This window comes from Hipposideros armiger, unplaced genomic scaffold (genome assembly GCF_001890085.2).
Source record: "Hipposideros armiger isolate ML-2016 unplaced genomic scaffold, ASM189008v1 scaffold_132, whole genome shotgun sequence".
NCBI lineage: Eukaryota > Metazoa > Chordata > Mammalia > Chiroptera > Hipposideridae > Hipposideros > Hipposideros armiger.
This window is the reverse complement of record NW_017731482.1, coordinates 1197780-1208988: the sequence shown is the minus strand read 5'-3', so window position 1 is coordinate 1208988 and position 11209 is coordinate 1197780. Positions and strand designations below refer to the sequence as shown.

At 38.0% G+C, this 11209-nt stretch overlaps 1 protein-coding gene across 2 annotated transcripts in view; it reads right to left on the bottom strand.

The window, feature by feature from the left end:
* Window positions 1-4861, bottom strand: part of MRPL48 (mitochondrial ribosomal protein L48) — a 49551-nt gene extending 44690 nt beyond the window's left edge. Inside the window, exon 1 of one of the 2 annotated variants that reach the window (XM_019649424.1) lies at window positions 4667-4861. In XM_019649424.1, the coding sequence (XP_019504969.1) occupies window positions 4667-4681 (15 nt within the window). In that variant the 5' untranslated portion in view covers window positions 4682-4861. Of the gene's footprint in view, window positions 1-4660 lie in introns of both variants that reach the window. The other variant, XM_019649423.1, reaches the window with a different exon arrangement.
* Window positions 4862-11209: the final 6348 nt, after the last annotated feature.

Genomic DNA, 11209 nt, shown 5'->3' with positions numbered 1-11209 from the left:
TCCAGAAGCCGGCGACTGATCTGCCTCCCCCGGGAAGAACGCAATGATGGTGCCAACTTGGGCCAGTGAAGCAACGTCCTCCACAACTAGACTGAAGAACAAAACGACAGAAACTTATCTGTTCCCCTTCCCGCAATTCCCCAGCACTGTTCCCATCCCCCCAATTCCCCAATAAAAAATCTTAAAAAAAAAAAATAGGACTGTTACTTATTGAGTACATCCTCTGTGCTAAGCACTTTACAAGCACTATTTCAAGCAATCTTTATACCAATCGTCTGATAGAGGTATTATTGAGATAATTGCCCCTATTTTAGAGTTAAAAACAGAGGCTTAGGTAAAGTGTCCAAAGTTATAAGCTTGGTAAGAAGTGCCAAGAATTCAAACCCAAGTCTGACTGAATCCAAAGCCCACACTTTCCAGTCTGCCAAACTCTCTCTCAAAAGAGTCATACCAATTTATATCAGGGAGGCGCATATGTTAATAATAATAGTCTCAATAACCCTGTCTTTTGTTGAGCACCTGCCAAGCATCATTTCCTTTAATGTTCACAACCATTCCATGAGGTAGACATTTCTACTCCCATTTTACTGTGAGGAAACCAAAGCTCAGAAAGGTGAATATGCCTGATGCACATAGCTAGTAAGTGGTGTTCTAGCTGATGTTTTCCTAAGTCCTTCAAGTTACTTTTGTTTTTCCTTTGTCCATTTTCTTCTGAATATGTTTACTACATTGACTGACTATACATTGAATATCAGTCTGTCTTTGCACTGAGTCTTTATGGCAGTTAGGAGCACAGTGTATAGATTCACACAGACCTGGGTTTGAGTATCAGCACTTCCATTTTCCTAGTTATATGACCTTTGGCAAATCACTTAAGAAATACCTGACCTCACCTTCTGATTTCATTTATATGAAATGATCAGAACAGACAAATGCATAGAGATAGAAAGAAGATTAGTGGTTACTAGGGGGTGGGGAATAAGAGGTGACTGCTTATGGGTACAGGGTTTCTTTTTGGAGTGATGAAAACGTTCTGGAGTTAGATAGTGGTGATGGCTGCACAACTTTGTGAATACACTAGAAACTACTGAATTGTCCACTTTTAAAGGGTGAAAATTATGGTATGTGAATTATAGCTGAATATTAAAAAAAGGAAAAAAGAAATATCTGGCTTCACAGCATAGCTGCTCAATGGCACTTTTAGGCCGCAGCTGAGCTCTGCTAAGCCCAATTCCCCTACTTCCTCCAGCACTAAATTAACTTTCAACATATCTGTGGTCACCTCCTCAAATGCAAGTCTACTTCTGTATTATCTCCCCAACTCTCATCCCCACACTTCTCTGCACACTCTCCCTTTATCCAAGCCCCCCGCTTCTCACCCTCCCAATTTCCACAGGACCATCTGGAACTCCCAATGTGTTCTCATTTCAGGGCCTTTGTACATGCTTTCCCTATCTAAATTCTATCATTTTTTAAGTTTTAGTCATGTACGATCCTTGAGAAAGCTTTCCTGACTGCTCAGACTTGCTTGGATCCTACTGTTATACACTCATACAGCACCCAGGATCTTTGTTTTGTGGCATTTATCACAAGTTAAGTAATTATATGTTTAGTCTCTTTGGCTAGGAATATAAGCTCCATGAAAACAGAAATTGCTACATCCCAGCATCTAGCATACTCTTAACACATAGCATTTGGTGATCAAATTAATAAATCCCCACAAACTTTACTTCGTTATCTCTAAAGAGGTTATAAATATCTCACAGAGTTGTTGATATGATTAAATTACATAATATATAAAAAGGGCTTAACAAGTGGAAGGCACATTGTTAATGGTCAAATCGGTAACAGTGATGATAATAGTGGTGATTGTTTAGCTCCTCATTTATTAAATGATAATGTGTAATACCTGCTGAAAATAAAACCATGAACAAAAATAGAAAAATGTCTCTGTCCTCCACTCACAATCCAGTAGTGACCAGGATATAGCCAACTTCTTGACCATTTTCCTGGGCTTTTGTACTCCCTGCCCTTCTCGGCACTCTAAAGTTTGTGTCCTTCTATTTCCTATATTCTTACGTCCTCCTAATTCATGTCCTTTGGTTTGTCATTTGCTTTAGTCCTCACTGCTATTTGTTCACATGAACTTTGCTCCCTGTTAGCCTTCAATGTTTTCACTTGAACTATGAGATCAATCCCCAAAGTTGCTCCTGGACTGTCATCTTGATCAATCAGTGTTTTCTGGGGTTTGATGAATATCAGCATCAGTGTCTTAATCAGATCCCCCTGCATTATAACTTCTGTTGACCCAAAGAGGTACATGATTCCACCCAGTAAAGCTGAGCTTCTCACTCATCTAAAATTTGAGATGACTATAAGCTAAGAACTTCTTAGGGCCCCAGAGAAAGAGCACTGAGCTAAGAGTTTGAAGTTCTAGTCTCAGCTCTACCATGTTCTTACCATGTAATGTAAACATTTATTCATTCACTTATTCATTCAGTATTTATCAGGTACCTACTTTAAGTCAAGTACATTATAGACTGAGTACATACAGAAATGAAGAAAATACAGTTGCTTACCCTCAAATCTTTCTAGGGAGGAAAATAGATGTGCAAATTATTTATTACATTGAATGTAAGATCAGTATAATGGAGTGTATACGTTACAAAGACGGAAGGACTGACAACTGGGAAGGTCAAGGAAGGTTTTCATGCTTCATTTCATAGATGAGGAAAACCAAGATTATTATCGAATTCGGGAGATAGAAAATACTCAGAAAAGGAAAGGCAGTGGGGTAGAAAATTTAGGCTCCAGTCTTAGTACTACCACTTAAGAGGCTGTTGCCCTATAAGCAAGGCATCCATTCATTTGGGCATTCAGAACATTAGAGAACCTATTATGTACCAGGCACTGTGCCAGTAGCTTCCATTTCCTCATCTTGCACCTGCCAGAATTATCTCATAATATTAAGAAGATCAAATGAGATTATGAAAATTAAGCAGTTTATTAACTGTAGAATAATGTCAATATTCCTACTTGTATAATCCTTCACATTTTACAAAGTACTTTTACTTACAGTATCTTCTATAATCTTTTAGATTTTAAACAATTCCATACAGTGGGCATCATCATCTACATTTTACATATATGAAACTGAAGCAGAAAGAGGTCAAATAACCTTCTTAAGGTCATAGAACTAGCAAGTGATAGAACCCAGGTCTGACGCATATCCCATTGGTTTTCCTTACAACTGTAAAGTATTAACTAACATTTCCAGAAAGGCTGAGACAAGAATGGTCACAAGACTGCATATGATTAGGTGCCAAAACATAATACCAGTTAGGAGTTCAGAAAATAAACAGGCACATTAGCTGGAGTGGTCAGAAAGGTTTTATGGAAAAGATGAGATGAGCTGGGTCTTGAATGATGGAGCATTTAGATAAGCGGTGAGAAGGGTACACAAGATCAAGGATCAGGAATTCAGCATTTGGCAAATAAAGAAGAGACTATTTGGACAAAGCAGCAGGGCAGATGGAAGAGTAAAGTCAGTAACAAAGGAGTCTGGAAGGGAACAGTGGCATTAGACTTGGAAGAGCCCTATGTGCCCTTATATCTGCAGGTGTTGGCCTAATGACATATTTCTATGGACCCTCCTGGAGTATACAATGGTCCAAAACAGTATTCTTTGAAAAATGATCTCTCCCTTTCAGCATTCCTCAGAATCAAGGCAAATAGAGCAGGAGAGTGGATTCACCAATCTGATCATCTTTAACAACAGAATTTTGACACTTTCTGATAGTTTTCTATTCTCCTTTCACCAGATATGGCCAAATCCTCATAAGTTGGCTAAAGTGAACAACCGTGAGTTATTTCATACAGAATGAAGTGAGGTTTGGTCCCTTAAGGAAACAAACCTAGAGAAATTCAGAGGCTGCCCCAAGATAAGTACTAGTAGATCAATTAGCAGTAAATTGCATGTTAATGCAGTTAACATGCATGTTAATCTATGCATCGTGGAAATATAGTCTCTACAATACCTAAAATAATATTTTAACATAAATTGCTAAAAATAAGTCATTATTCTAAACAGCATGAAACAACTGAAAGAGCACAATTGAAATCTGTTAAGGGACAAGGGAAGGCCAAGGAATGCATTTATGGTGGTTCATACGGTTTTACTGCAGTCACTTAAATAAGGTTTTATAAGTAATAATGTAGTTTATTACTACCCTTCCTTTATGGACAAGTAGCCTCACGTCCCAATCAGTTCAAGTCAAAAACAGTATTCTTAGAAAAAATTCTGGAAGTTGATGACAATGCAAAAATAAAGTGACTGCTCAAGGTCATACAGATTATTGGGACCTATCCTGGTGTCGTGATTCCCATAGTGGGGCTCTTCTCTTTCCAGGACAATGGGCGGCGAGAGTAGCTAGTGACAGGTGCGTGGAGCGCGGGGCAGTGCTGCCGGGTGCACCGGGAGCAGAGAGGAGGAAGCGCTACCGTTTGATTACAAGGCACCGCGTGTGCTGCCGGGAAGAGCCTTGTTCTCGCCAGTGTCTGTACCCGGATGTCTGCAGAGGCGGTGATAGCCTTGGCCACCTCCCAGCTCTACACTCCCCACCACCTCCCCCGCACACAGCGTGCGTGGAACCTTTGTTACCTTTACCAGAGCTCCGTTCATCTTTTGCTGCGGCGGCCTGTTATTGCACAAACTGAAGATCGGCCCAAGCAACCGCAATCCCTGGGCAGCTGAAAACACTGGCGGAACGGCCTAGATCGGGTCCAGTAACAATAACCGACCGAGACTCACTGAACTCCCGCCGTAGCTTGGTTCCGGCAGCTTCTGAAACTCAACGTCTAGAAATCCCCGCAGACTCCGCCCTCACTACAGATCAAGTGTCACCTTCACTTTCTCCAGGCAGAATTAATTGCCATCTTCTTGTTGCCCAGATACTTTGAACACAATTCTGCTGTTTTGTCTTCCATACTATATATTGTTACATTCTCCCATATTTAATTGTGAGTTTCTCAAGGACTGAGATCCTGTCTGATTAATTCATTAACAGCGTCTAGCACAGGACGTGGAGATCTGACTTCTAACTTCTATTTAAAAGTTAATTGACTCTTAATGAAATTTCCTGACATTCAATTGCCTTATAATAATTGATAACAGTTTTTTTATTGAGTGACCCTGTGTGTAATGCATTATGCTCAGTGCATCACTTAACTGTGATTTGTCTCTATAGATGGTTTCTTAGCAACTCTGCCTCAAAGGAGTTAAGGGCTTCCTTTGGGGGACATAGATTTACCTACATAGCCCTTTGTAGTTCCTTGGGATTTCATTATAGGAAGGATTGATAAAACAATAGGATAAAAATATTTTGGCAGGGTTTCTGACAAAGCAAACTGCCTATCACTGAAGCCCCATTCATATTTACTAGATTTTACATATTTTCCTTGCTAAGAACAACAATAATAAAAACAGTAGCAGCAGCAATAATAATAAAGCAACAATAAAAATAACTGCATATTTGGTATTTCACTTGATGTTGACTTTATGTGACCAGATATTCCCTTCATACACAAGAGTTTTTGTATCTCTGTAATTGGAATTCCTCATTGCTTTATACATGTCTGTTTATGTCTTTGTCTCCCTACTAATCTCTATGAGTGACTTTTTTTTATTAAAAAAGCATATATTTAAGGTGTACAATATGATTTGATATACATATACATAGTGAAATACATAACAGTCAAGCTAAGCTAATTAACATATCTCCTTACAGTTACCTTTTTTGTGTGTGATAAGAGCACCTGAAATCTGTCTTATCATATTTCCAGTACTCAATACAGTATTATTAACTATAGTCATCATGCCATACATTAGATCTCTAGACTTATTCATTCTACATAACTGCCACTTTGTACCCTTTTCACTAACATCTCCCACTCCCCACTCCCCCAACCTCAACATTTTATACTCTACTTCTATGAGTTTGACTATTTTAGATTCCACATGTAAGTGGTATCATGGAATATTTGTCTTTCTGTGCATGGCTTAATTTATTTAGCATAATGTCCTCCAGGTTCATCCATGTTGTTGCAAATGACAAATTTTCCTCCTTTTTAAAGGCTGGTATGGTATAATACATATATATATATATATATGATTTTTTTCCATAATGGCTGTACTAATTTATATTCCCACCAATGGTGTGCAAGGATTCCCTTTTCTCCAAATCCTTGCCAACACTTGTTAAATGTTACCTTTTCTATTTAGCCTCTTAAGCCCACTTCTCAGCAATGGTGTGGTCCCTGCACTGTACTTGCACAGACCATTTTTCATGCCCTCAACACAGTATCTTGTAACTATTTGTTTACTTATATATCCTTCCCACTAAATTGTGAGCATTTAAAAAGAAGTATTCTTTCTTTTCCATCTCAAGTACAGATATTATTGTGTTTATTGTTTTGTACTTTTCCAATCACTTACATGAACCTTATACAATTTTATCAAAGGTAAAATGATAGGTATGTTTTCTCACTTTGTAGATGACAAAACTGAAGGGAAGATAGATGGCTTGCCTAAGCTTAAACTACTTGTCCATGACAAAAAAAAAACATGGTAATCACAGTAGATTTTTAGCTCTGGAATCACTTCTTCTGGTCAACACTGAAAGCAAATTAGAACCTCTGAGATCCTCCCAATGCCAACCCTAAATCTCATACCAACATTTGGTGAATTGGCATTTACACAGCACAAAAGAATTTGGGCCATAAGCAGCTTTTCTGAGGAACTAACAATGAAGTCAGCCTTTTCACAGATGAGAATGGAGGCTGAATGCACTGAAGTACCAATTTCTTCTTCGGTCCTATAAATTTCTCTTACTCCTCCAGACAGATGTCTTCCAATCCTTGTTTATTTCATCTTATACTTATTCCTGTGCAGCATATTCTTAAAGGAGTATTCTTTTTTTTTATATCCCCAACATTTGGCACAGGTCATAGAACATAATGATGCTCCAATAAATGTTGAATACAGTAATGAATGTGTGAATATTTAAAAGTACCTCGATATTATTATAGATTTTATATTTTCTAAGCTCTTGCACCACCAAAAAAAAAAAAAAAAGCATGGAGGAACTCTGCCTTTCTGGCTTTACTTTTACAAGCCAGCCTTCTTTAAAAGCTTTAAAATATATATATATATATATCCTGTTCCAGTTCTCAGCACAACCACATCAGAGAAAGCCTTAGGGAACAAGAGAGAATAAAGGGAGGCCCTTTAGAAGAATATGTTTGATCTCAGGTTAAACTTCTTTTAAAGTAATACTTCTATGGTACCTATTATAAAAAGTTTCCCAAGGATGACAAATAGTTCTCATTTATGGCTTATGTGAAAATATATGCATTAAGGTAACCCCATTGAAAACTATTTTAGCTTCAGTAGGACTTTTCTGCTTCTATTTTTTTATATGGCTTTAGTACAAAGAAAATCATACTTAAAAGAAAAAATGATGCAAGGCCATAGGTGGAAGAGATCCAGCTACCTAGGAAAAGACAGAAAAGGATGGTGTTAATTCCCCAACCTGTATTTTACCAGGAGTTTTCTGCTTGTGCAGGGCCTGGCCAAGTGAGTGGGAATTACCTAACCCTGGAGAGAGGAAGAAAGAATGATGAAAGAATATGCAAGAGGAAGCTCAAGTGACTAGTGAGATCATAGAAGCCTGTAAGAATTAGGGAGGGAGAAATGTACAAAGAACCACTCACCAAGCACAGTTAGGTGTGCAACTCAGTCGAGAATCTTTCTCGAAGCCCAGGACCTGTGTTCAAGTTACTGGGAGAGTATGTGCTGCACAAAGCTCCTCCAGCATAGAGATACTGGAATACCTGGACACCTGAGAGGCTATCATCTCTCCTTTCCTCCCATCCCTTTCAGGCTGGCCTGTACAAAACCACCTTTATAGTTTACACCATTACTCAACATAAGAAAAGTGGATCAGCAAGAATCCTTTGCAGTTGCTGCTGCTCAAGCCCCAGATATCACATGTGTATTGAAAAACAGAAACAGAAAAAACGTATTTCACTCTAGCAAACTAATCACAGCCTCCAGTGTAATTCTCCTTCCTGGCAGTTTGGGATTAGGATACACAGGTGCAGATTTTATAAAATCATGATGTGGGAGCCAATTTTGAAATAAATGCCTCAGAAGACAGTAATGCCTCCTTGACCTACTGACATGGGAGCTTCTAACCTTCATCTCCAACTAGAGGATAGTTGGAGATAGAGAGGTCTGCCTTTATTTGAATGCCTCCTCCTCTTTACCTTCACATCTACTTCCCAGGGTCCACTTTCACTGTCTCTCACCTGAACTATTGCGCTGGCTTCTAATTTATCTACCAGCCTTCAGTCTCATCCACATTCCAGCATGTTTCCAAAAGCAGCCATCCTGAAGTACATATCATGAAGATCATGATTTTAAAACAAAATAAATAAAAACAAAACAAGACCTTCAATAGCTATTTAAAGCCCTCCAATTTAACAACACACTCCTTACCTTGGCATTCATAGCTCTCATGATCTATCTCCAATTTACCATTCCAACCACTCCTATTCACATACCCTTTACTTCTACATTGATAACTCTGTTCAACATATTTTCCTACACCTCCCCTCTGGACTTTATCATTTGTATTATAGTTATGTGCAGATGTGTTTTGTCTGATCACCAGACCATACCCCTTGATTTTAGAATCCTTGTCTGATTCAACATTGTGTTTCTCTCAGCACCTTTATAGCATGTACACATGGGAGGCACTAGAAAATATTTGTAGATGAACATTGGGCTTGCTGAATAATAGTAACATCTTAGCCCCAAAGTTTGCTAATAAAAATATAAATGGTCCTCATGCTAAGTTCTCTTATTTGAGTCTCTGAGAGCCTTTAATTAAAAAAAAAATAAAAAGAGGGGACATACTTACTGTAAAACATTTGGAGAAGACAGAAAATTAAAAAAAAATGACCACCACCCAAAGACAGGATGTTAACATTTCATTATATTTCTCTTTTTTACATATCTTGTTTTGTTTTGTTTTTGTTTTAGCTGAGCCATCCTGCTACCTATTGGCAGCTCAGCGGCTGCTCAGCTCGGGCTGGACTTGAACCGCTGTTGCTCAGAGCTCAAACTCTTGAGCGAGCTCTTAACCAACTGAGCCACTCGGCCGGCCCTTCTTTTTTACATATCTTTAAAAATAGCTCTAATATAGTCTGCATCCAATTTCACAGGCCATTTTGTTTCCAGTATGACATAAACTATTCCCTAGTTTATTAAAAACTCATTGCAAATATAATTTTATAGCTGTAAATATTCTATTATAAAGGTATATCATTAGATCCTAAATTTTTTACTTTCAATATTACAGGTTATGCTAAATTTTCATGTTAAAATTACTTTCTTATGACAGTTATCATGAGAAGTAAAATTAGTGCTAGATAGATTCATTTTGAGGTTTTGGTATATTTTACCAAGTCGCTATCACTTTATTTCTCTGTTCACTTTATTTCTCTGTGTTTCCTTTCTTACCACACTTAAATAAGCATCGAATATTAATATATTTTAAAACTTTCCAAATTTGGAAATATGCATTTCCAAAAAATGCATATCAAAAATTGTTGCAAATTTGGTAGCTTATAAATTGCATAATCTTCATTTTCTGTTGTTAATATGATCAAAAATTTTCCCCATGTTTTATTATACAATTGTATTTCCTTTGTGAATTGCCTCTTCATGTCCTTTGCTTTGGAGTCTTAATATTAATATTTTGATTTCTGACAATATCAGCCTTTTATACATACTCTTATTATGTTTTAGGAAGCAGCTTATACTCAGGGAAAGGACACCATACTGGCGTTCAAGGAATCTGGGTTTAAGTCCCACCATTACCATTATGTGACCTGGAGCCAGTCACTTCCTCTCTTTAGACCCCACTATTTATATCTGTACAATGAGAGTAATGGACTAGGAGCTCTAAGATCAAGGGAAAGGCCAAGTGGATGTGGCTACCCTCCAAAACTCCTGCCTTCTGCTTTAATTAGAACAGCTCCCCTTTTATCCTGTGTGTGTGTGTGTGTGTGTGTGTGTGTGTGTGTGTGTGTGTGTAATACCTAAGGCTCTTCCATCTCTAATGGTCTTTTTGCCATTAATAGGTGGTAACCAAGTTAGATAACATTTCTACTATTGTTATTTTCATTTTACAGATGAAGAAACTAGGGCTCAATTTGAGTGAGCAGGTTTTTTGTTTTTTTTTAGTTTCAGGTGTACAAAACAATGCAATAGTTATACTTTTCACCCCTCACAAAGTGACAACCCCCCTCCCCCAATCCACCGCCTCCCCAGATATCATACATATCTATTACAATTCCATTGACTCCACTCTCCACACTATACTCCACATCCTGTGACTATATATATGTATTAAATTGTAGTTGAATTACAATATTATTCAACTTCAGCTTCAGATGTATAGTGCAGTGGTCAAGCCTCTACACCATCCGTAAAGTACAGATTATTTTTCAAGTCTGGCTATGAGGAAGCCAGACCTTCCAACTCTATTGTGGTCCCTAGCCCCTTCTTGAATCCAGACCACCCTTCTCCTGAATCCCATCTCTTCCTGAAACTGGGGCGCTCAGTATTTCAGGGTCCTCCAGCATTACATCCTAACAAGGAAGTCCTCAACAAATCTCCACTCTTAAACCACTTCAGATAATTCTGTTTCTTCCAAGCCAAAGAGGCAAATTCTTGAGAGTAAAACAGAAGTTGTCCTGAGCTGATAATGCTATCATGGCATAAGAAGTGGTCACTGACCTCATGAAAGACTCCCCTATATGCTTAGCCATATATGCCTAGAGGAGTTACTATGCCACTTGACTTTTGCCACATCTTCTCTCCCAATTTTCTGAATTATAATGACTCTTTAAAAGTTTCAAAACTTTCTTATTAAAAATTTTGTACCATCCAGTAACAACACAGTGCCTTCTTTTTTCTAAAACACTTATAGACATTCTCTCAATTGTTCTTCATCACAGTCTTATGAAATAAGTAAAGAAGGACTTATATAAGGAAATTAAGACTCAGAGAGGTGAAGTGATTTGCTCAACATCACACAGTTAGAAAGTGGATCCAGGTTTTCAGTCTCCTAGTTGTGTGCTC